This window comes from Mastigoproctus giganteus, chromosome 5 (genome assembly GCF_048544385.1).
Source record: "Mastigoproctus giganteus isolate SK-2022 chromosome 5, ASM4854438v1, whole genome shotgun sequence".
Taxonomy (NCBI): Eukaryota; Metazoa; Arthropoda; class Arachnida; order Uropygi; family Thelyphonidae; genus Mastigoproctus; species Mastigoproctus giganteus.
Window position 1 is genome coordinate 230,035,141 of NC_143579.1, and position 26,570 is coordinate 230,061,710.

General features: G+C 35.7%; 1 protein-coding gene across 1 annotated transcript; it reads right to left on the bottom strand.

Annotated features, from left to right (window-relative positions):
- Window positions 1-2,159: 2,159 nt before the first annotated feature.
- LOC150086254 (selenoprotein M-like) lies at window positions 2,160-26,481 on the bottom strand. Its single transcript, XM_090374839.1, has 4 exons — window positions 26,234-26,481; window positions 15,441-15,485; window positions 9,810-9,888; window positions 2,160-2,431 (listed from the first exon to the last, which is right to left on the bottom strand). The coding sequence occupies exons 1-4, from the start codon at window positions 26,479-26,481 to the stop codon at window positions 2,288-2,290; spliced, it is 516 nt and encodes a 171-aa protein (XP_090230965.1). The 3' UTR covers window positions 2,160-2,287.
- Between the last annotated feature and the right edge of the window lie 89 nt (window positions 26,482-26,570).

A 26,570-nucleotide genomic window follows, 5' to 3' on the forward strand; every position in this document is an offset into this window, starting at 1 on the left:
TGGAGAGAAAGAACTGCAGAAAAGGAAAGCACTTAATACTTACAGCCACAAAACTCTAAAAATTGACATAACAATGATTTAAATGACAATTGTCTTGATTAATGGCAATGAAAGACATCAATGTAGCAATAAATTCCTTCAATGACAATGAAAGAATGCTTACATATACCTATTTACTATATCCAGAAGGTTTATATATATTATGCACCAAAAACCTAGTGGTTAAAGGTAAATGACAAGACTATAAGCAAGTTCCTGTACAGGTAGCATATTTTATTTGTAGATACTGCTATTATATATGAACACTAATTAAAGATTAAGTTTACATATGAAGTTATGAAGTTTTTATTTCATAACTATAGGTTGTTGGCATATAATGCAGTTAGATATTGGAGATGGCTTATATGAATAAGATATAATCCATTAAGGTTAGGGAAGATAAATTTAGGTGCAAACAAGAAAGGAAGAAATGATCATACAAATCAATATGCATTACAACATAAAATAAGTGAACAAGTAAGATAATACATGCCTATAAGAAAAATGAAAAGAGGATATGTACTAAAACTGGAAAAATCAAAATAGATCACCAGCTATAAGTGCAGTGGAGTGGATACTGTGCGTGTGTGTTATTTTATACAGCAGGCAATGCACATCACAAGTGGATAAAATATCAACAGGTATAATCAGAGAAACAGCAACAAAAAGTTGATTCACTTAGTTTAATGTTGTTCCAAGCCATGATGTTAAAAAAAAAAAAAAAGTCTGAGACTATTTTTAATAATGTATATGCAAAACAACCATTATGAATTAAAATATTCTCTTCATGACACTCAGCATAGACAGGTTTTGGATCCAGTTATACTGGGGTTCCACTTTTTTTTTTAAAATCGCTTGCATTCATTCATTTCCATGCCTGCACTGAAATATAACCAGACAGCCTTTATAATTGACCTGCTTTTGCTTAACTCCATTAGTTAACTTTTATTCAAATCAAAATAAAATTTCCAAAAACTAGTTCTGTTTAAAATATAAATACTCATTGCTTTTTTTGACCGAGTAAAGTAAAAATATTTTAACATCATGGCAAAAGTAACTGACATCCATTGTCTGCATCATGGTTTTGCAAAAAAAAAAAAATCTGTAAAAGAAACTTAAGCACCCCATTCAGACCATTATATATTGTATTTTTGTCAGCAGAAAATACAAGGACTTGTCAATATTTTGTTTTGATTTAATACATCTGAATATTCTTTTCAACTCAATTTGCAGCCATATTCCATCAAACAAATTTAAGCATTTTATTATTTGACATACTAAATAATCACATTATTCCCTGAAATGGGAACTTGATTTAAAAAAAAAAAAAACACTATCATTTTATGTTAATGTATTTTTCCATGTTATTTGTTTAAAATACCTAAGAAATACAAATATTGAAAAAGAAAAAAAGTCAAATTTGAATACAGTCTTCCAGCTTTTTTTTTTTTTTTTTTTTTTTTTAATATATCAGAGGCCTTACACTTCCAAACCACACTCCAAAGGTTGCACAAAACAGGAATGAAAAATTAAAACATGGGTTGCTGTGTTCATTTTACAGATTGCCATGATTTACCAAGGAAATTCCATGTATTATCATAGTTGTGGTCCCCTGACAATGTTTGCTATGATAATCCATCCCTTATTTTTATTCTTTTCTTTATTTTATTAATTTTTTCCAAGCATTTGAGTTTAAGAAACCTACATCTCCCTCTGACATAATGCTAAATCTACTGTTAAAACCCTGAGCATCAAGTTTGATTTTAAATATTTTATTTATTATTCAGCTATCTTTGTAGAAGTTTTTTGCCAGTTTTTATCCATAGTATGATTTATGGTTTTCACCTTCTTTGAGCTGTCAGACTTAATTTTATTATTATTTTTCTTTTAGGCTAGGCTGGCAATTTGTAAATAAACACAGCAACCTCCCATTTTCATACATATTCTAATATAATAGATTTACAACATTTATTTACATCCATGCCTACAGTTACTCCCTTTAAATTCCTTTTGTAATTCATTTTACTTTTCTTAGCTTACATTTTAAATATTTTGAGGTTTTTTTTTTTTTAATTTATTTATTGAATCAGTATAAAAATGTAATGGTGAATTTTTAATGTTAATATTTGCCATTTGCAATTTTTCTAAGATATAATCTTCCCACATACCAATAATAAATAAAACTAATACAGAAAAAATGATATATAAAGAAAATAACCTCCAAATTATGAAGTATAACTTAAAAATATTACAGTTCAGTTTCATGTCTGGAATGAGGCATGTCTACAAATTCTGGAGGAACTATTTCTTCTTTGCTCTTCTTACGGTAAAATCCAAGATCCAACACTAACTGGTTACACTGTTCCTGATTCTTCTCACTAAGACTTATACGCTATGATAAGATCAGGTACATGTTTTAGTTTATTCATTTATATATTTTTTAAAAAATTATAAAAATTCTGGTAAGCAGCAATACAAATGTGTAGAAGTGACAAAATACAGTGATATCAATTTAATATACAATTATCTTGCAAATCAAAAGGATCTTTAAGTTGAGCAATTTTTCCATATATCTAATGGGAAGATATGTGACAAACAAATTTTCAGCATACATCCTCCAATAAAAGATACATTGCTACAGTATCAATGGATGGCCAATCTTATTAAAATTTAATTTAATAATATTTAAAAAATATTAATATAAAATAACATCTGTATGGATTTTCCTGCATTTTTGTTGAGATTAAAAGCTTTTAAAGAAACCAAAAAAAATCAAACCTTTGATACTAAAAATACAACTATAAAGATATGAATTAAAACACATATGCCACAAGGAACATATTTTATCAGAGGGACCACTTTGTTGTTGTTGTTTGGTTTTTAGGAGCATTAGCAACTAAGGTCATATTGCTCCAGGGATATGCGGTGTTCATTCCCTAACCTTTCTGCATCCTCCGTATTTGGTGGTCACAGGCTTGAACTCCAGTCTAATCAAGAAGCATGTGCTGCTGCTCCTGCCCACCTGGTTCTGGAGGCACCAGGACCACTTTGAAACTCCTCAGTTACACTTTGCTGTTTTATAATTTATCATTTTTCTTGATGATATCAATATACACTGAAACATTATGACCAGCGAGTCGTTATGCAAATTGAAGCAACTGCAGGTGAACTACAGCGCGTGCGCGGGTCGGGACACGGTATAAAAAAACACCCGATACTGAGCTCCGCTAATCAGCGTTACTCTTGTTCTTCAGATGGAAAAGGCAGAGGACTTAAGCGAGTTTGCCAAAGGCCAAATGACTGGGTCAGAGTATATCTGAAACGACACGGCTGGTGGGATGCTCACAGTCAGCTATGGTTAGTACCTACTAAAAGTGGTCTGAGGAGGGGAAAACCCACAAACCATCAGCAAGGTGTTGGACGAACACAGCTCATCAATGCTCAAGGTGAGTGAAGGCTCTCCCGGATGGTACGTGGCGACTGTGGTGCAACTCACCAGTAATTGGAATGGTAGTGATGGGAGCAATGTGTCACAACACACAGTACATCAAATCCTGCTGAAAATGGGGCTGCGTAGTCACAGGCCACTCTGAGTGCCCATGTTAATCACAGTTCACTGGCAACAGTGCTTACAATGGGCATGCGAGCATCGAAACTGGACCTTGAGTGATTGGAAGAAGGTTGTCTGGTCTGATGAATCACGTTTCCTGTTGCACCATGTGGATGGCTGGGTATGTGTGTCGTTTACCTGGGGAAGTGATGGTGCCTGGATGCACCGTGGGACAAAAACAAGCCAGTGGTGGCAATGTCATGCTTTGGGTGATGTCCTGCTGGGATACCCTGGGTCATCAATGTGCCGGGCACTTTGATGTCTATCATCTACCTAAACATCATTGCTGACCAGGTACATCCTTTCACGGCAACAGTCTTCCCCTCTGGCAGTGCAGTCTTTCAGCAGGATAATGCACCATGCCACACCACCTAGATTGTTTAAGACTGGTTCGCGGAACATGAGAAAGACTTCCAGGTATTGCCCTGGCCTCCAAATTCTCAAGCATCTGTGGTTTGTGTTGGAACAGCAACTCTGATCTGTGGCATCTCAACCATGGACCTTAGCAGAGTTAAAGGATCTGCTGGTTACATGTTAATACCAGATACCACAATTACATATTTAGAAATTTTGTGGTATCCATGCCTCGTCAAGTACGAGTTGTGTTGGCTGCATGTGGAGGACCAACATCATATTAGGTAGGTGGTTATAATGTTTTGGCTCATCGGTGTACAATAAAGCACCTGCTATACAAACAACTTTGCCAAAATAATTAAATAAAAAATGTATAATTTTTTTGGAATATTGTCCTCTTAAAAAAAAAAAAAAAATTTTTTTTGCTTTTTATTAAAGAAATTGGTCTTGCACTCCAGAAAGAAAAGTGAAAAGCTTTAACAAGTAGGATATTTGAATGGCTTAAGTGTTTCAAAGATAGATGACACAATGCATTTATTGAGATTAAAGACCTTGCACATCAACAAATGGCAAACTTCTCCTGCATCAGAAGTGTCATTTGGATAAAATTTTAAAATAAGAACTGAAGAAAGCCTTTTAAGTTTAAATGTAACGTGGTAGTTGCCAAGCTATTATATCTGATTTTTTTAATGTTAAAAAAAAAAAAAAAAGATTATGCAACTTTTGTGTTCAAGTTTTTAATAGTAAATCAAATGGACAAAAGAGATGAACTTTCAAAAAGAACTGTCTGAAATTTGTGACTGTGACAACAAATAAAAAAAAAAAAAAGTGTAAATAAGCAAAGGTCATTATTTTGAAAAATGTGATGTGTAATTATCTATAAATATTATGTTTAAATAAAAATTGAGTACTGGAAACTTTTAATCCTACCTACCTACGACAAACATCCGCTGGATCATGGAAAAAGTCCATGAATTTCTGAAAGGTGTATACATGTGCTTCATTGACTATACCAAAGCATTTGATTGTGTTGAACACAAAAAATTGTGGAATTCTTTGGTAGAATTGGGGGTACCAGCACACTTGATTGAGCTAATAAGATCATTGTAAACCAACCAAGAAGCAACTGTCAGAACAACATTTATCGTAATTTAGAGATACAGAAATGGTGTGCAACAGGGCTGTATCTTAGCCCCATTTATATTTAATTTGTATACTGAATCAGTTATGAGAAAATTGTACCTGAATGATCAGAAATTAGAATGAAAATTGGCAGCAGAAACATCAATAATTTAAGATATGCAGATGATACAACTCTGCTAGCAGAAAATGAGGAAGATCTAACACAACTGATTTTAATGGTTAAAGATGAGAGTAAAAAAGCGGGACTGCAGCTAACATCAAGAGAATAAAAATTATAACAAGAGCCAGGACTGGAGAAGTTAAAATTAACAATGAAGATGTCGAATCCATTAAGGAATTCACCTTTCTTGGATCTAAGATTGATTGAGGTGGAGAATCTGGCCCTGAAATTAGAAGAATTTCACTTGGATGCAGCAGAGAAAAGATCTGGAAAGACAAAGACAGCCAGATCAGAATGGTTAATGCTATAGTGTTTCCCTATAACAACTTACAGGTGTGAAAGCTGGACAAAAAAAAAAAAAAAAAAAAAAAAAAAGTTTGAGTTCTGGTGCTGGAGAAGCTGCTTCGCATATCATGGACAGCGAAAGTTATGAACAAAGAGGGTTTTGGATCGCATCAGCCCAGAAACATCATTGGAAGGCAAGATCATCAAGCTAATATTGACCTATTCCAGTCACGTAATGTGATCCAAATTCATTGAAAAATCAATAATGCTAGTGAAGGTCAGTGGAACAAGGAGAAGAGGTCGGTAAAAAACACACTGACTCGACACCAAGAGCGACACTGGCATGTGCATGAAGGACTTGAAAGAAGCTGTTGAAGACCAGACAGCATGGAGGCAGCTCACCCAAAAAGTCTGTGAAAGTTGGCTGCAACCGAGCAGATGAAAACAACACCTACCTTGAGTATTTAAAAGAAGGGACATTGTGCAATTCTAGAAAAAAGTGGATTTTTGGTCTAAATTCATGCCATTTTATTTAACTAATGTCTCAAATTAAACACTTTTACATCACACATGAAGATTTGTACTAAATGCAAGTGATACCCAAGGTGCTAACTGCAATCCATGACAAAAAATTAAAATAAAATTAGAGAAGACTATGAAATAATTACAAAATGAAAACCAAGTACCTGTACTCACCAGGGAAGCAACAAAACATAATCCTGCTTCCCTGGATGAGCACAGGTGCAAAGATAATGCAATTGCAGCTTAAAATAATGCTAAGGAAATTCCCCTGCTATCCAAATGCCTTTTGAGCATTACAGGGTGGGGTATTTGAAGTATTACCTATATGTAATATGCAAAGAATCCAATAAACTGATATTTATAATAATGATAAGGAAAAAAAAAAGTCAAAGCTATTATGAAGTGCAACAGAAAGGTATCTAAAAAGTTAAAAATCAGTTCATATGGTATGATGTACTTCAGATGATGCTGCTAAATAAAGTCATTAAGCATCATCTATTAATATGATTTGTACTTAATTAGATTGGCTGCATCACTTGTATGGACCACTCATATTCAATTTGTACTTAAAAGTGGGTACAAGGATTATAGTACATTATTTCCTTTTGATTTAAAACTTTATTGTATTTTTCTACTTTATCTTTTGAATTGGACATGAAACTTTTCCACATACTTCTGCAAAAGGTCTGATACAATGCATTCACTATCATAAGGTCAATAAAACTATTTTCATTCCAGAGCAATATTGATGGGAATCTGTTTTGATATTTATTTATTATTTATTTTTTTAAATTTTGTTCCATGCCACTGGAGCATTTGTCTTGCTCATTGTAGAGGTAAATTGGATCTGCAAGTTCTCTAAACTTGCAGATTGGGTAAAAACATTCTTTTGTATTGAATAAGATTGATTGTAGTGCAGAAAGTCACAGAAGGAAAAATAAATGTTATTAAAATGGTACGGAAAATTATCTGCAAGAAAAATAAAATTAGAATTCTCCTCCATGAGGTGCCACATAGAAAACAAGCATTTTGCAAAACTATACTACAGATGTTTTGAGCTCCAGAATACTTTTAAATCAAGAGTGTTTTAATATGCTTTGCAGGTAAGAAAAAACATGAACATAAGAAATCCACAAGGAATAATTGCAACACAAATATTGCATATTAATACCTAAAACACAAACACACAACAAGCTTTTGGGTCAAGAGCTACAACTATTAATCAACAAGTTCACATAGTTCTTAAAAATTTAATTGATACGCATCACTCGTAAAATTCTTAGCTCTAATGTGAGACACTGAACATGCTATCCATTAAGATGTTACTAAACCAGAAGGAATCAATATATTTGTGGATCTTAAAGAGGATTCAATTTATGTGCAACTTGGATCAAATTAAAGAGTTATACAAAACCTTATTTTCAGCTATATTGAAACTCCAAGACAGTAGCTGCCTACTAATTGAATGCTGATTTAGTTCTGAATATTGAATTTTTAGTCAAGTGAACATTATCCTTTGCTTTGGAATAGGTAAATCATAATTAAAATAAATCACTTTCATTAATGCATAATTCTTGTCTTCATTAAAATTAATTATTCAGTTAATGGTATGAAAAGACCAAAAAAAAAAAAGTCAGATTAGGGCCACACAAAAATTAATTCATCTGCCCTTGTATATTATGTCCACAACTTGCATGTGTTCTCTGTTTGAGTTGCCTGTTTTGTTGGATGAAAAACCAGACTTTCCAGCAGTAAAAACCCTCCTATTCATGGCTAAGACTAACTAACCCAGCCATGAAGGGGGGAAAGCTCATAAAAGTTCTTTGTGTCATTTGATCAGATTTTAACTCTGGCCTTTTCTGCTGCTCTGTTTAAGATAAGCTAAGTACAGCTCTGAAGAAGCTTAATTTTTTCAGTTAATGACAGGAATTTAATCCAGACTAGCAGCAGGCAGTGATATTGCATACCAGCTAAGCTGCCATGGAGTACAAAATAATCATACAATTATATTTTAATTGTAAGGTAGTCAAGGCAAAAGAATTTCTGCCTTGACAAATATAACCTTAATTCTTAATTCTGTAGTGCAGTTATGCTGTATTAGTATGTGGCAATAATAGCATTCCCTTCAACAAAAGTCTTGAAGACAACGTTTTGTCTGTGAAATTAATAAATTGTGAGGTTCTAAGTAGGGTTGAGGGGCTACATGATTGTTAACAATACCTATGCATATACAGTGAGGAATGAATAATTCAGAAAACAAATCACCCAAGCTTACTTTAAACTTTTTAGAGCACCTTCCTTCATTTAAATTTATTTTTTGCAGAATTTATAAAAATTACTCGCTGAAACAAATATATTAAAAACAATAAAAATTATATCAAAATATAAACATTTTATAGAGAGGAACTGAACCCAAACCTCTGGGTCTGATTCCATCTGACTGGAGAAATTTAGGCCTATTCAGGGCTGCAGTTTAATATATAAATAAAAATTAAATGTATTTAATATATATTAAAAAGTTTACTGTGAAAGTCTTGCAAATCATATTTTGATATCATATACTTGGATTTCAGAAAAGCTTTTGATACTGTTGCACATGAAAGACTGCTGTACAAATTGGAGAGGTATGGCATTAAGGGTAAGTTGCTACAATGGATAAAGGGATGGTTAAGTGGGAGACGACAGAGTGGTAATCAATGGACACTGCTCTTCATGGACAAATGTTATTAGTGGAGTTTCCCAGGGTTCGGTGTTGGGCCCATTGTTGTTTTGTGTATTTATCAATGATACTGATGAAGGCATATCGGGTTTAATGTCCAAGTTTGCAGAGTTGTTAACAACAGTAAAGACAGTATGCTACTCCAACTGGATCTAGATAAGTTGGAAAAATGGGCTGAGAAGTGGCAACTGAAATTTAACATTGACAAATACAAAGTACTGTATATGGGTAGCAATAACCGAAGAGAAACGTACCAACTCTGTGGTACTACACTCAGGGAAGTGGAAAGTGAAAGATCTGGGGGTGATTGTGCAGTCAAATATGAAGTTTGCTGAGCAGTGCAGACAGGCTGACGGGGCAGGTCATGGAGTCTTGTCAATGATATATAGGAATTTTGCTAGCAGGGACAGGCGATTATCCTGTTATACAAGGCAATGGTCAGGCCACACCAAGAGTACTGTGTACAGGTCTGGAGGCCTCATTTTAGGAAGGATGTAGAGTTGTTAGAACGAGAACAAAGAAGGGCAATGAGATTGGTGAGGGGAACAAAGGGGTGCTCTTACCAAGAAAGGCTTAAGTTCTGCAAATTGCAGCACTTGGAGAGTAGGCACCTGCAAGGTGATCTGATTGCGGTGTATAAGGCCTTGAATGGGTTTAGCAAGCTGAATGCTGATGGGATTCTTCCTCTTGCTCAGACTAAGAACCTGAGGGGGCACAGTTTCAAATTGAGGAAAGATAGTTGTACAATAGATGGGTGGAAATTTGTCTTTAGCCAGTGAGTAGTTGATTGGTGGAACAGGCTTCCATCTTTTGTTGTGGAAGCTAATATAGCCTAAATAAATTTAAGGCTGAGCTGGACAGGCATTTGGAATGAATGGAGGGGTTTTTTTGGCTGATGCTGCATAAGCTTGTGTTGTATGCCTCTACTAATGCTAAATCTATTTTTATTACTTATTATTTTTATCTATCTACCTTACCTTTATTTCTTGTCCTTGCTTGTTTAGCAAGACCAGATCTGGAGGAGCTCCCGGAACCTGTTTAAATTCTAGATTATGACTAAATTAATTATTAAGGTAAATTTCAATAAACAAAGCACATAATCCAAAGGAGCACTTCTCAGACTGTGCCCAATGGTTCTGTGAAAAAAAAAAAAAAAAAAAAGTTAGTATGGTGATTTAATGGTGCACAGGCTGCCACTTCTAATGTGTGTTGTTGTTGTGACCAACAAACAACAGATGATCAGCAAGCAATATAGAAATTTAACGCCTAATATTCTGCGATGGTCATCCTTCCAAGTAGTGAATGGACCTAATGGTTTAATAGTGTTTGCAACAAAAACCAGTGTAATCAGCCAAATATAATTGAAAATTCAATGGATAGTATTTATGCATGGCAACTTTATTTCTCTAGATTTCTGTTCATATTTATGATAATTGAAGGAGAACAATGGGCAAAAGTAGGTTGAATTACAACAAGTAGTGAAAAGAATCTTTTTAACATGTTTGCTCATTTCAATAAAACTGGAAATAGTTTAGCAAAGTTGGTCGCTGACTTTAATAAATAGATTACTATATTACCTAAAATTTTGCATTAAATATTTATGAGAATAAGGATGGTTCAATTAGTCAATCTAGTATTAAAACATTCAAAATATAATAATCAAAAACAGACAAACAACTTGCTTCCCTCATTGCAAGTCTTCTGTGGAAGTATACTGTGGTTTCTCTTTTCATTGGAAGAGCAATTGCATAGCTGTTCTCAGTGCTGCTCTAAATAAAATTTTATTATCTGCTTCAATTCCAAACCAAGTCTATAAGAGACTAAATCAACTAATTTAAGGAATGCACACATTCTGTATTTAATTTCTGTCTTGGGACACTTGTTGCCCCAATGATAGAGGTCAACGTTTGGCTACAAGGGATTAGGTTTATGCTCCTATTAGAGAAGACACCATTATCTACAAAATGACCTAAATTGCTAACATTTTATACAGAATAGCATCACCAAAAAGACCAGTCAATTATTTGTGTAGAACTGAGGACAGTACAGAGGAAACTGTTTCAAGACAGTTGGTCCCTCATTCTATTTCATGCATTAATACTGCTTTCTTATCACCAAATAAGAGAAGACAGAATACAAAGCCTCTCTGATAAAGCTAAAACAATTCTGTGAAATTTTAATTAAGTAATTAACTATGATCGTAGAAACTTCCTTAACAAGATTTCGTTCAGATATTTGTTCTTCCCTTATTAAGTGTAAATAAAGTGTAGTAAATATTTCAGCTGAAAGTTGCTGCATATCACACCCCAACTGAGTAATGTAAAAGATAGTGTATACACCACTATTTTTATAGTAAGTGCGACTTCTATTAAATTCAAAATAATTTAATTTCAATATATTGTTAATAGACATTATCAATAACTCAATTTTCTAATGGGCAATCAATATCAAATTGAAAATTCTGAAGTCAGAAAATAAACCAAAATAGGAAATGATGCATGCAGTTAAACAATATTTAATCTAAAAATTGTTTGTTTATTTTACCTCAATTATTCTCCTAACAGGAAATAGAGTTTCCTGTTAGGAGAATAATTGAGGTAAAATAAATATCCAGATTTTCATATACACTGCTATCAAATGAGTCACTATTTCCCCATACACATATTGAGAAAGAACTACCCAGGAGCTTTTCATCAAGCTATATTCAATCTTGAAAATTTAGGCTTGAGTATTTGATATAGTGTTTATATTTAATCAATTAAATGATTAAATATAAACAAATTAAGTTATATTCTTTATAAATATAATTATAGAATAAATTTATTCAGCTAACCTATTTTTGACCTACTTTATGTATCTATATTATACTTCACAGCCATAAATCAAATTTATTACAGCAGAGTTATTGCACATCAATGAAAAAAAAAAGTGTGGGGAAGCAAAATTAATATGAAAAATGTTGAGTTTATGTAATTCATTAATCCTGATAAATGAAATATTATTATAGTTTACAAATTGAATATTAAATAGGTTCTATAATTAAAATGACATTTCAACTACAATAATTTAATACAGCTGGATATGGTTTTGGAATAAGGCACATGACCAGTGATATGCATGATGCAAAATCAATATAACATCACAAAAATAACTATGAGGTGTGACAATAAAGTTTCTGGAATGGTACGGTTATGGTCAAGTTTGATGAGTTAGAAAATAAATTGAAGTAGTATGTTGTAGCTCAAGCTTCCTCCAAGAGATGGAGATACAGCGATTGTCCAGTAGGCCAACAGGTTTCAAATGAAAACCAGTTTCATTAATAGCATTAACAATGAATATTAAATTTTGCTTTAAACTGGAAAAATTAGCAACAGAAAACTATAAAATGTTAAAAACTGCTTATGGTAATGAAACATTAAGTCATATCAGTGTGTCTGAATATAAGTAACACCATGATGGATGTAAGGATGTTTGCAATGACCCGAGAAGTGGGTGTCTATCAACCTCTTGAAATGAGAACCCGAGTTGCAAAAGCTCAAGAAAATGTGTCAAGAGATCACCGTTTGACCCTCAGAATCATGACTGACAAGTTGGATAAGAATAAGAAGATGATTTGTCAAATTCTGCATGAAGATTTAGGGAAAAGGGAAGATCTGCACAGAATTTGTTCTGCACAGCCTCATGGATGAGTAGTAGCAATGAAGAGTGTCATCATGCAAAGACTTCATCCACACTTGTCAAGACAATCCTAATTGCCTCAACTATTGTCACTGGAGATGGGTGTTACAGTACTACTCATAGAAGTATCAGAGCATGCAGTGAACTTCAAGATCATCATCAAGGCCTAAAAAAGGTTTTGTTTATTAAAGTCCAGGATCAAGACAATGCTGATCATTGTTTTTTGACAAACAGGGTGTGATTCACAAGGAATTTGTACCTAAAGGAAGGAGAGTCAACACTGCATTCTATGCACATGTGATTCAAAGTCTATTGAAACGCATTTTCCGGGTCAGGCCACAATTTTGAGAGAAAGGCAGCTGGTTCTTGTTGCATGGCAATGTTCCCACCCATTCCACACATTTCTTATGAAACATACCATTTAAGATAAACTATCCACCCTACTCTCCCAATAGATCTCCACTTTCAAAGGTGAAAACTATCATCAAATGAAAGATTTCAGGATGTTGAGGATATAAAGAAAAACATAACCAAACTGAACATCATTTCTTTTGACTCCTTCATTGACTCTTTTCAGAAACTTTTAGAACAGTGGAATAGATACACTCAATCAAGTTGTTGCTACATTGAATAAAAACTAAACAATTTTTGATCTCCTTCCCTTTGTGATCTCTTTTTTTATTGCACTAATGTCTCAGAAGGTTATTGCTACACTTTGTATACCAAGTTGCCTTGGCCACCACTAACAATATTTTTAGTACTCACAGCACTGGCTTTCATCAATCGCTTAATTTTATTTTTGTGCACCCCTCTTGCATCTCAAATAGTGTGGATACATCTTGCCATTGGGTTGCTAAGGGCTTCACATTGCCTACCTGCTCACCGATAAGATGCCAGAGTTGAAACTTGAGTATGGGCAGTGGCAAACACTAAATAAAACAGCAATACATTTCTCCATTGCATTTTATTTAGAGAAGTGATTAATGGCAACTTGTGGTGAGAGTACCTCCACAATGAAATCAGTGTACTAAGTAGCAAACTTAGTTTGCTGAATACTATTTAAGTAAACCAGCTTTGGTCATCACTTACAATAAATGTTTTTTAGTACTGTTATTTGCCAATCAACTGAAATTAGACTCACTGCAGTACATTTTACACTATACACCGATGAGCCAAAACATTATGACCAGCGAGTCAATATGCAAATCGAAGCAAATGCAGGGGAATTACAGCATGTGCGTGGGTCAGGACACGGTATAAAAAACACCCGATACTGAGCTCTGTTAAAACAGCGTTATTCTTGTTCTTCAGATGGGAAAGGCAGCAGAAGGACAAACTGTAATGGCCAGATTACTAGGTCAGGGTATATCCAAAATGGCATGGCTGGTGGGATGCTCACAGTCAGCCGTGGTTAGTACCAACTGAAAGTGATCTGAGGAGGGGGGAACCCACGAACTGCCAGCAAGATGTTGGACGACCACGGATCGTCGATGCTCAAGGTGAGTGAAGGTTCTCCCAGATGGTATGTGGAGACTGTGGCACAACTCACCTGTAATGGGAATGCTAGCAACGGCAGTAATATGTCACAACACACAGCACATTGAACCCTTCAGAAAATGGGGCTGCGTAGCTGCAGGCCGCTCCAAGTGCCCATGCTAACCATGGTTCACCGGCGACAGCACCTACAATGGGCATTTGAGCATCGAAACTGAACCTAGAGTGATTGGAAGAAGGTCGTCTGGTCTGATGAATCACGTTTCCTGTTGCATCACATGGATGGCCAGGGAAGTTTGTTTTGTTATTAGGAGCATTAGCAACTAAGGCCATATTGCTCTGGGATATGCGGTGGTCATTCGCTGACCTTTCCGCATCCTCCGTATTTGGTGGTGACGGGCTCGAACCCCGGTCTAATCAAGAAGTGTGTGCTACGGACTGCTGCTCCTTCCCACCTGGCAAGGGAAGTGATGGCACCTGGATGTACAGTGGGATGAAAACAAGTCGGTGGTGGTGACGGTGTCATGCTTTGGGCAATGTTCTGCTGGGATACCCCGGGTCCAGTCATCCATGTGCCGGGCACTCTGATGTCTACCACCTACCTAAACATCATTGCTCACCAGGTACACCCTTTCATGGCAATGGTCTTCCCCTCTGGCAGTGCAGTCTTTCAGCAGGATAATGCATCATGCCATGCCACTCTGATTGTTTGAGACTAGTTCACGGAACATGAGGAAAACTTCCAGGTATTTCCCTGGCCTCCAAATTCCCCAGACATCAATCCCATCGAGCATCTGTGGTTTGTGTTGGAACAGCAACTCTGATCTGTGGCGTCTCAACCATGGACCTTACAGGAATTAAGGGATTTGCCAGTGCTAAATACCACAAGACACATTTAGAAATCTTGTAGCATCCATGCATCGTTGGGTACGAGCTATTTTTGCTGCACGTGGAAGCTCAACATCATATTAGGTAGGTGGTCAATGTTTTGACTCATCAGTGTATGGGATAATGCTGATAAAATATTTATGTTTATTTTTTCCATACATGGTTTTGATTATTTAAATAAATAAGTTCTGTAAGATAATGGCTGAAGATGTGCTTCACTGTATTTATTTAAATTAAAGTTGTTAAAAAATAATTAGTTAAAGTATGAGGTATGATACATAACGTTCCCTTTGCCTTTATTTAATAAAATAAAGGCAAAATAGAGGTAGCTAAATACACAGCCGAACTATAAAAAAGTTAACCTAAACACAAAATCTAGTTTCCACTGCACTTATGAATATTAAATTAAATTAAAATTAAATATTATGTTAAAATATCAAATGCAAATGGAAAATATTACTGTTATAACTAGGCTGAAAAGAAAGCTTTAATCAGGGAAAAAAAAAAAAAGTTTTCCAATGTAACACTAGAATCCATGAAAAAGATACTATAAGGGAACATCATCAAAAATGAATTTCTTCACTTCTGGAAGTCTGTTCAATCGTCATCCACCACAGCTCTATAATCAAAAATAAATTAAGATTAGTATACTACATGAAGTAAAAAAACAACAACCATGTTTCAAATTAATTCAGCTAATAGTGCCTACTGCATTTTAAAAGTGTGTGTTTTTTTTTTTTTTTTGCAGTTATATTCAGTCTGTATAAACATTTTTAAACTTATTTCAAAATTTTACTTTTTTAATACAGTATTCTGGATAAAACAAAATAATACATTTGTGACTAGTCACTTAGCAGTCTAAAGGCAAGTGCAAGAATGTATTGCAGCTGGCCCTGCACTCACGATGAAAAGTGTACATAGCCCAAGTTTATTGTTATTATTCACTATTATTATATTTTAAATAAAACAAACTGTTAGAATACTGAATTTCTGGTTGTGCACAATTAATTTACACTTTCCTCAAACTTTAGAGCTGGTCTGAGTATGGTTGAGAGAGAGAGAGAGAAAAAAAAAATAAGAACATTCTGAAATGGAAAAATTGCATGTTGAATTACAGCAGCAATTTCCAAACTGGGAGGCACAAAAATTTAACAGAAATGTAATTTTCATAACATAACATATATAAATAAAAAAATATACATAAAAATAAACTTTCATAACATAACATTAAATTTTATAACCTATTTTTTAAAGCATTTACCGCCACCTATCTCACTCTAACTTCAGATAAACATGAAATAAACATTTATTTGGAAAAAAAAAAAAATTATATTTTGCTGAAATGGATTGATGAATTATGATTGATATGATGTAATGTAATGTAATATATATAATTTAGTGCATACTATGTATGACATAATACATCTATAATCTGTAAGTACACATCTATAATTGAACAATAATAGATGTTTTACGTCAAGGGAGGCACCAGGAAAATTTTACAGGTCAAAGGAGGCATGGGCTCAGAAAGTCTGAGAACCGCTGAATTACAGTACAACTAAACTTGACTCAGAACAACTGATTCGCAAACTTTCAGATGAAAGCAAAAGGTTTCTTCTAATATATATAGTTGGGGGAGAGGAGTAACTTGCACATTTGGTGGGATTGAACTAAAACAAGCATAGGAAGAAAAAAGATTTGGGAGTTACATTATGGTCAGATATGAAGTCCTCTGAGCAGTGTAGACAGGTGGCAAGGGGGGACCATGGTGTCCTATTGATGATTTATCACACATTTTCTTGTGTAGAGATAAGGAGGTCATAATACTCTGTATAAGACAACGCTTGGAATCTTATGTTTAGGTATGGGGAACACACCTAAAAAAATAAACTTCTTGAAATGGTCAAAGGTGAGCAACATGCTTGATTAAAGTGGCAAAAGGATGTGTATATGAGGAAAGACAATGTGCAGGCTGCAGAACTTGGAAACTTGACACCTTAGTAGAGATTTGAGGTGTATAAGGATTCGTTTTCCACTCTGAGAAGTGGAAAATGAACAAGGGTGAAATTTTCAGTTATAAATGATTCCGGAACTAGGGCCAATAAATTCAAATTAAAGGGGTGAGGAAGATTTAGATGATTGCGGGAAGTTCTTAGGTTCTCTTTTAGCCAGTAAGCTATTAATTATTGGAATAAGCTGCCTCCACAGTGGCTGAGGCTGAGTTTGGGGAAATTCAAAGCTCAGCTGGATAAGTACATGAGGGAGTCAAATAGGTAGTTTATTTATTTTTTGGGCCAATGCAGCAAAAGTGCAGGGCTTCCCTACAACATATGGCTAATAAAATACTTCATTTATTCAAATTATAATGTATTTAACTGAAATTTATCAAAAAATATACAACTGGATAAACCCTTTTTGCATATTCTGAGACTAATAAATCTGAAAGTTGTTCTTCAAGCTACTTAACTTACAGAGTTTGTCATCTACAGCAAGAAACAAACCTTCTTTGGGATCACCTTCTGAACCCCAGGGGCTTACATCTGGTAAGTATGGACTTGGTACATTCAGGACCCTGAGCTGCATATCATCATTCTTCTCTTTCTTGGTGATTCCCTTCTACTTTTGACACTCACTCACTCACTCACTCACTCTCTCTCTCTCTCTCTCTCTCTCTCTCTCTCTCTCTCTCTCTCTCTCTCTCTCTCTCTCTCTCTCTCTCTCTCTCCACCTTGCAGCTAATAATAATATAATAAATCATGTTACACCACAGCCATATATGGTGGAGGTTTTTTTTTTTTTTGTTGTTGTTTTTTTTGTGGGAGGTGAGTGCAGCATTTATAGGGATTGCAAGTACATTAGAACAATCAGCAATATGAAATATTCCCAAATGCTAATGTACCTCAATTATTAGAATTGACATTTTTGCTGATGCTCATTTATTCTTAGATCTTTATTTTAGCGAAATTCTGAGTTACTTTTATTTACTATCATGCTCCTTTGTTTGTTACTTAGTCAACCGAACCACAAAAATATATGTGGCCTTTGATTCATAATGATGATAGTTTGTGATTTTATGAACAGTCATTGATTTTAAGAAAACGGTGGCCACAGAAACTACAATAATAGTACTTTTTAATATTACAGTAATAGTATATCAGTTAATGATGAGGAAAAAAAGGTTTCTGATATGCTGAATGGCGAAACGCACGTGTTCACATCCGGTCTTATTTCGTAAACAGATGCATATTATCATTATGACACGTAAGAGGAATGGAATAATGACACGTTTCAGCAACGTCAGCAAATAAGATAAAATAAAACTATAGTAATTAATTCTAGGCAGCATTTTGAAAGTAAAAAAAAAAAAAGAACGCCGCAAAGAAACGATATAAAGTTATATTCACGTAAACTTATTAAAAATAAATGTATGGTACATTAATAAATACTATCAGAAAATATAATGAGCATATTGTAAGTGTTCATAAGTTATCTTCCATGGAGGGAAAAAAAAACAGGAAGAAAACTTCGCACCACTCTTGTTTTATTGTTCAATGTTATGAAAATTACGTGCCACCGACATCACCCTAGTAATGCATTAAGACGCAAAACACTTTGATATAATGTTCACCTATGAAACGCATCCAAAATAAACGGGCCTCCCTAACCTAAAATATTTGAAAATAAGAATACCTCAACTCTTCCTTGGGCTATTCTTTTATCCTTTACATCTTCTTCCCCATACAAAGAGACGACTGAAAGGAGGAAAATAAGCGACCACATCGCTTATCCCTTAAGAAAGTGCGCTCTTAAAAGAAAAGTATAGTAAAACCTATTTTTTAAGCCAATTTTGTACTGTTCAGCAATAAGATTGCTAAAACATATGCTTCTCACACTATTATCCTATAGCAACGTAAGCATACGGTAGTGCTTATATCTGCACAATATAAATCTCAACCTTGGACCAATAACTAAAACATTACTACCGTACTCGTTTACCGTTATATAGCTAAATAACAGCTGGCTGCATGTGGCTCCATCTACAGGAACAACTTAAAAAGATCGAAAATTGACCGATTATGAGGAAGTTAACATATTTAGCTCAGCTGAAATCGTTCATAGGGACACGATGTTGTTAGATTTCTGGAGCATAAGCAACTTAGACCACATTTTACCATAAATAATGTTAGTAAATTGTGTGTGTGGGTCTTTGGTCGATTTGCTGTTTTCTGGAAGAAAAGAATATACCTTCGCCTGAGACTGAAAAATACCCCATAAAAACTCCTCTCGTGGAAAATACCTGAGCTCGAATCATTGACATGACTAGAACTAAAGCATTTTCCACCCGAGGGGAGGACGGTGATTATACAATATGTGCTGCCCACGAGGGCATAGGAACACGACTAATATAGTGATTACGACTGTTCTTTCATACAGTGTTGAAAAAGCCTAGGTTTGAGTCCCTGTGAACAAGGAGGGATTTTTTACGGAATAGTATACCAGTTTCTGGCGAAGTTGAGTGTTTTTCAATCCTGCAAGGAAATTTGGAGTTTTTATGCGGCAAAATCGATCACAAAATAAATTATATGTACAGACATAATATACCCATCCTCAAGACCACAGACAAATTTTATGGATCATATATACACGGGCGGTTTCATTCACAGGTTTGGAGTTTGCCAGTCGAGAGAGAGGTACCATAATTTTTAAAAGGAGAGGGCTAAACCTGTCTTTCGTGGAATAATTAGGCTTTAATCATCATGTACAATAAAAAATACACATTATTTTGATCACAAGGGAAGCTATAACTACTTTAGCGCCTACCTAGGACCGTTACCTGTTTCCACACCAAAAACAATAAGGGTAACTGCTGATGAAACAGTCGCACATGAACTGTGCTTCAACTTGATGGACGGACAGTTTTATTTCAAAAGCCAAGTAGTTTATACGGCAACGTAGTGCAAACATGCAATTTTGTTACTTTGAAGAACGATTAAATTTAAAAATATCTAAAGAATTTGTAACGCCATTTATTGAACAGTACAGGGTCTTCATGTCCGTGGAAGTAGATATTTAGGGAAGAAGGATACACAAACTAAAGACGCGGGCAGAAGCGAAAGTGATTCTTGAAGAGCTTCTATTGGATCATGCATCAGCTGGAAAGTTCTAATGGGTAGCACAGTTGGCAGAATGGCCGTCCTCCCCACACCAGATGCAGAGCCGACCCCAAAATTTGCGGGACCCTCTTCAAGAATTACTTGTAGGGCCCTGGGCAAAACTTATACGGGGCGTTTTTATAATAATGATTTTTTTATTTTTTAAAATTTTGCAGTAACTAAGAAATAATTAAATTTAAGAATAATTAATTTGATTGGTAAACTATTAAGGTGAAAATAAAATATTTTCATATATAAATTATGAAGTTTGTCTTTCCGTTATTATAAAGGTATTTATATAATGTAAATTAATTGCATAAATTTTTTTTGTCTGTATAAATATTAATTTCTTAAAAATTATGTGTTACTACATAGCATAAGAACAGTCGATTGTGGTAAGGAATAGTCGATTGTGGTAGGGTAAGGTAAGGAATAAAAAAAGTGTTTAAAATGTTACACATTTTAGTATTTATAATTTCACCTTAGTAAATGATACCAATACCATACAATAATAATGATTTGTTATTCTTTATAACGATTTTAGTATTTTACAAAACACAGGGACGCTGCGACCCTATGTGCTACCAGTAAGCAAAACAAAATTTCCCCCCAAAATATTTGGATTAAAAAATAAAATAAGATGTAAATAATTATTATTAATTTATTGAAGAATAAAAGAATTATTATTATTATTAGCTATATGGTGCAAGGAAGTCTGAGGCTTATGCTGCAACAGCCAAAAAAAAAAAAAATCCTAGCCCCGAGAGAGAGAGAAGTAGAAGGGAATCACCAAGAAAGAAAAGAATGATGATATCCAGCTCAGGACTCTGGGTGTGCCAAGTCCAAACTGACCAGATGAGGGCCCCCGGGGTTAATTTACAACATATCTCATATATAATATAATAAAACAACAAACAAAAATAACAGCTGGCATTCTAAAATTGGGAAATAAACTTTAAATTCAAAATTACAGTAAAAGCATGCACTTTTTTCCCCACAGGAAAAAGAAATTAAAACGGAAAAAAATTTCCCATTTTAATTTCTTCATCATATTTTAACCATACAGATTAGGAGGCAAGCTTCATAATATTTATAAGCAATGTTAAAAATAAGTATTGCATTGTTATATTTTTCATTATAAAAATTAGAAAAATTGAAATAAAATATAAAAACCTTGAGAAAAAATTAAAATATATTTTGTAACTGAGAAATATAAATTTATTTCAAATGAATTATTTGCTTTCCGTGTTGAAGACTGGTAAACGTTAACCAATCCGATAACTAGCGCGACTTCTGGGTATGTGGGATAGGCGATTGGATAAGTTTTACCAATACCGGAAAGTTGCAGGATGGTAATCCTTTTGGCTCTTAATTCATGCTTAGCAGCAGCAGGACTAATTGCCTGAAGGGCAGAGGTGCGAACAGTGCGTTTCCAGTTAAGTCTCTCGTAATCCGTCATTATATTAAAGTTTTTTTTTTGTTCTACAAAAATTATTTTAAATGTTCGATATGAAACGAAACATACACATTGAGAATGAAGTATACGCTGAGAGTAATATTCAAGTCGAATCACGCAAGTGCTCTTGGAGTGACGATAATGTAGTAGTAGTAGTAGAGGCATGTGATGCAAGAAAGCCAAAAAAAAAAAAAAAAAATCACACCATTCCCTCCAAATGCCTGTCCAGTACCTCCTTAAATTTATTCAACCTATCAACTTCCACAACGACAGATGGAAGTTTGTTCCAGCAATTAACATTATACACATTATTTTGATCACAAGGGAAGCTATAACTAAAGACAAATTTCCGCACATGTATTCTACACTGTCTTTTCTTAATTTGAATTTATGCCCCCTTAGGTTCGTAATCTGAACAAGTGGAAGGATCCCATCGGAATTCAGCGTGCTCAACCCATTCAAGGCCTTATACACCTCAATCAGATCACCGCCTAGTTTCCAGCCACTGCACTTCATTCCCCTCACCAATCTTGTTGCCCTTCTCTGTACACTCTCAAGCAAATCTACATCCTTCCTAAAATGAGGCCTCCAGACCTGTACGCAGTACTCAAGGCGTGGCCTGACCATTGCCTTCTACAGAGGGACAATCACCTCCTTTTCCCTGCTAGCAAAATTCCTATATATCATTGACAAAACCGCATGACCAGCCCTGGCAACCTGTCTGCATTGCTCAGAAAACTTCACATCTGACTGCACAATTACTCCCAGGTCTTTTTCATTTTCTACCACCTTAAGTGTAATATCACACAGTTGGTACGTTTCTCTGGAGTTACTTGTACCCATATGCAGTACTTTGCATTTGTCAAGGTTAAACTTCAGTTGCCACTTCTTAGCCCATCTCGCCCAAGTTATCTAGATCCTGTTGCAGTAGCACACTGTCATTAACAAACCTGTCAACCTTTGTATCATCTGCAAACTTCGACACTAAGCCTGATATACCTTCATCAATATCATTCATAAATATACAAAACAATAGAGGACCCAACACCGAACCCTGTGGGACTCCACTAATAACATTAGTCCACGAAGAGCAGCACCCATTAATTACCACCCTCTGTCTTCTCCCACTCAACCATCCTTTTATCCATTATAGCAACTTACCCATTGGAGCAGAATGGTATTAAACCATTCTGCTCCAATTTGTACAATAGTCTTCCATGCGCAACAGTGTCAAAAGCTTACCTGAAATCCAAATATATGATATCAAAATTATTTTTTGCATCCAGTTCCTTTGTAACCACATCACAATATCTTATAAAATTTATCAGAGAAGACTTTCCTTTAACAAACCCATGCTGTGTCTGAATTATTGCTGCAGTCTTGTCTAGATGATCCTGCAATGCATCTTTAACCAATGACTCCATTATTTTACCCGAAACAGAAGTTAAACTAACTGGTCTGTAATTATTCGTGTCACATTTCGATCACCCTTTATGAATTGGAGATACATTTGCACATCTCCAGTCAGTGGGGACCCTGATTCGAAGGATGCTCTCATAATTATATCTAAGAGTTTGCTTAGTTGCTTTGCCGCCTCCTTTAATATAACTGGATAGATCCCATCCACCCCAGATGCCTTTCTTATGTTTAACTTCAACAATTTCTCCTCCACTTTTCTCTCAGTTATTACAAAATCATTAAGCACCCTGCTAATGTGGGTAACTAGACATTTAGACGGCGGTAGATTCCTTGATAAAAATGCGGAAAAGACGGAGATGATATTATTATTTAGATCTTTTGCGCGGGGCTCTGTTCGACAGAACCGGTTGAACATGCTTGTGGCCTGGGATAACCGGATGGAAAAGACCTTGAGTTGGAAAACCGTTAATGACGTGGCAAGTTGTTATGGTCTCTTTCCACAACGTGGCCGAGTTAATCTGACTCATGCGAGGTTAGCATAATTTTTTCCCTCGGAAATTAGGATTTTTCGCCCAGCAAACAGAAAATCGACCATAGGGCACACGCAGTTTACAGACAATATACATAGAGCAATATGGCCTTACTCGTTAATGCTCTTAAAACCCACCTATAACTACAACAGCCCGAAAAACAATTTATTGGGAATTTTATGGCTTGCAGGTCACGAGCTTGTTCAGCACGGGGCGGAGGGAAAATATGGCCTCCTTAACCATGAATATAAATGTTCTTACGTCTATTCAAAAACCTGGTCGTCATGCCCCCACCCTCGTTACGATGATACCTGGATGCAATAGTGCTGTGGGTCGTGATGGAACAAATAAATACATGGGTTGTGTTAGGGTTAATAAAAAAGTGATCGAAGGGTGACACGAGTAAGTACAGACCAGTTAGTTTTAATTCTGTTCCCGGTAAAATAATGGAGTCACTTGTTAAAGATGCAGGATCATCTAGACAAGACTGCAGCAATAATTCAGACACAGCATGGGTTTGTTAAGGGAAAGTCTTGTCTGACAAATTTGATAGGATATTATGATGTGGTTACAAAGGAACTGGATTCAAAAAATAATTTTGATATCATATATTTGGATTTCAGGAAAGCTTTTTACACTGTTGCACATGGAAGACTATTGTATAAATTGGAGAAGAATGGTTTAATACCATTCAGCTCCAATGGGTAAGTTGCTATAATGGATAAAAGGATGGTTGAGTGGGAGAAGACAGAGGGTGGTAATTAATGGGTGCTGCTCTTCGTGGACTAATGTTATTAGTGGAGTCCTACAGGGTTCGGTGTTGGGTCCTCTATTGGTTTATATATATATCAATGATACTGATGAAGGTATATCAGGCATAGTGTCGAAGTTTGCAAATGATACAACGGTTGGCAGGGTTGTTAATGACAGTAATCGCAGTGTACTACTGCAACAGGATCTAGATAATTTGGGCAGATGGGCTAAGAAGTGGCAACTGAAGTTTAACCTTGACAAATGCAAAGTACTGCATATGGGTAGAAGTAACCCCAGAGAAACGTACCAACTGTGTGCTACTACACTTAAGGTGGTAGAAAATGAAAAGACCTGGGAGTAATTAGTGCAGTCAGATATGAAGTTTTCTGAGCAATGCAGACAGGCTGCCAGGGCAGGTCATGGGGTTTTGTCAATGATATATAGGAATTTTGCTAGCAGGAAAAAGGAGGTGATTGTCCCTCTGTATAAGGCAAAGATCAGGCTAACCCTTGAGTACTGCGTACAGGTCTGCAGGCCTCATTTTAGGAAGGATGTAGATTTGCTTGAGCATGTACAGAGAAGGGCAACAAGATTGGTGAGGGGAATGAAGGGAACCTCTTACCAAGAGAGGATCCCATTAGAGGCTTAAGTTCTGCAAATTGCAGTGGCTGGAGGCTAGGCACCTGTGCGGTGATCTGATTGAGGTGTATAAGGCCTTGAATGGGTTGAGCACGCTGAATTCTAATGGGATCCTTCCACTTGTTCAGATTTCGAATCTAAGGGGACATAAATTCAAATTAAGAAAGGACAGATGTAGAATAGATGTGCGGAAATTTGCCTTTAGCCAGTGGGTTGTTAATTGCTGGAACAAACTTCCATCTGTCGTTGTGGAAGTTGATAGGTTGAATAAATTTAAGGAGGTACTCTACAGTCATTGGGAGGGAATTGTGTGATTTTTTTTTTTTTTTTTTGGCTGATGCTGCATAAGCTCATACACTTGCTTTCTTGCATCATATGCCACTACTACACTATTACTACTATACTTGCATGTAATGCTAGGAGCATAGTAAATAAATATTTACTATGCTCCTTTACTGTGCTCTTTATTTCGATACAAAATGTCACTTTCGTAGAATGATCTAGAAGATTCCACTGTTGTAGCCTCGAGGCCAAAAGCTCTGCCTTATTCTTTGGCAGTTCGAGGTCCCTGATGAGGTCATTAAGCTCACTTTGTGATCTTACGTGGTTCAATAGGATAAAGGTTTGGACAAAATGGTGGATTCCTTGATGTAGATGGCTGCTGTACTTCTTCGTGTATATCAAGTTCATGTTCATCAGCGTGTATAGAAAAACGTTCAGGTGGTTCATGAATACATAGTACTTGAAATATACCATCTGCAATTTGTCCCGTGAGGCATGAGTCAAATTGCAGATGGTATATTTGGATACATCACTGTCCACTTTTTCTTCATTGTCATCCCTTTTCTGATAGGTGGCACCATACAGAAGTAACAGTCTGTGATGTGATTTGTTGGCTCCCTCCATATCATGGGCACTGCAAAAGGCATAAAACGTCCCTTTCGATTCACCAACGCATTGAGTTTTGATGAATAGGTAGTGCAGCATATGTGTGGAGCCCGTTTCTTGTCCTGGTCACCTACTTTACACCCAAAGTACAAGAAGTAGGCCTTTTTTATGGCTCTAATTAAGGGAGGCTTTGTTGAAGCTAACGTGATTTCTCCACATAAGCAAGAGAAAGCAAGAGGTGGTTGATTGCTGGAACAAAGTTCCATCTGTCGTTATAGAAGTCGATAGCTTAAATAGATTCAAGGCAGAACTTGACAAACATTTGGAGCGAGAGGATGGATGAAATAAGGGTTTTTTTTTTTTTTTTTTTTTTTTTGGTTTTTTTTCGGCTGATGCTATATAAGCTTGCTTTCTTGCATCATGTGCCTTTGCTAATGCTAATGCTAATGCTAATATGATGAATTTGAAGTGCAGGTTCTAACAACTGTGCTACTCACGAAGACTTTGGGAATGATGCAGGCTGAGCGGCTAGAACATTTATTTGATCACAAGGTGGAGGCTGTACTACGGGGGTGAAAGATTGATGCTCGCCATCGAAGACCAGGTTATCAGTACCAGGAATTACACGAAATACATTGCCGAAGATGCTGGTGTAGCAGGTGACACATGTCGACGATACTGCCTGGCTCCAGAAACAACCCAACACATCTCCATGGGATGCAGGGTTATCACGAAGATGGAATTCACTCATAGACACGACCACGTCGCTAGGATAATACATCAGAAGCTGATGTATTAACCAAACTGATGTATTAGACTACCCAAATATTGAAATTGATA

Excerpts from the sequence above, each read along its gene's own strand:
- LOC150086254 (XM_090374839.1), bottom strand. The coding sequence starts at position 26,481 with ATGAGTGAATTCCATCTTCGTGATAACCCTGCATCCCATGGAGATGTG. Across the intron at positions 15,486-26,233 it reads CAGCCTGCATCATTCCCAAA|ACTTCCAGAAGTGAAGAAAT; the intron begins GTCTTCGTGAGT and ends ACGATTGAACAG. Across the intron at positions 2,432-9,809 it reads AGCAAGGACAAGAAATAAAG|CGTATAAGTCTTAGTGAGAA; the intron begins GTAAGGTAGATA and ends ATCTTATCATAG.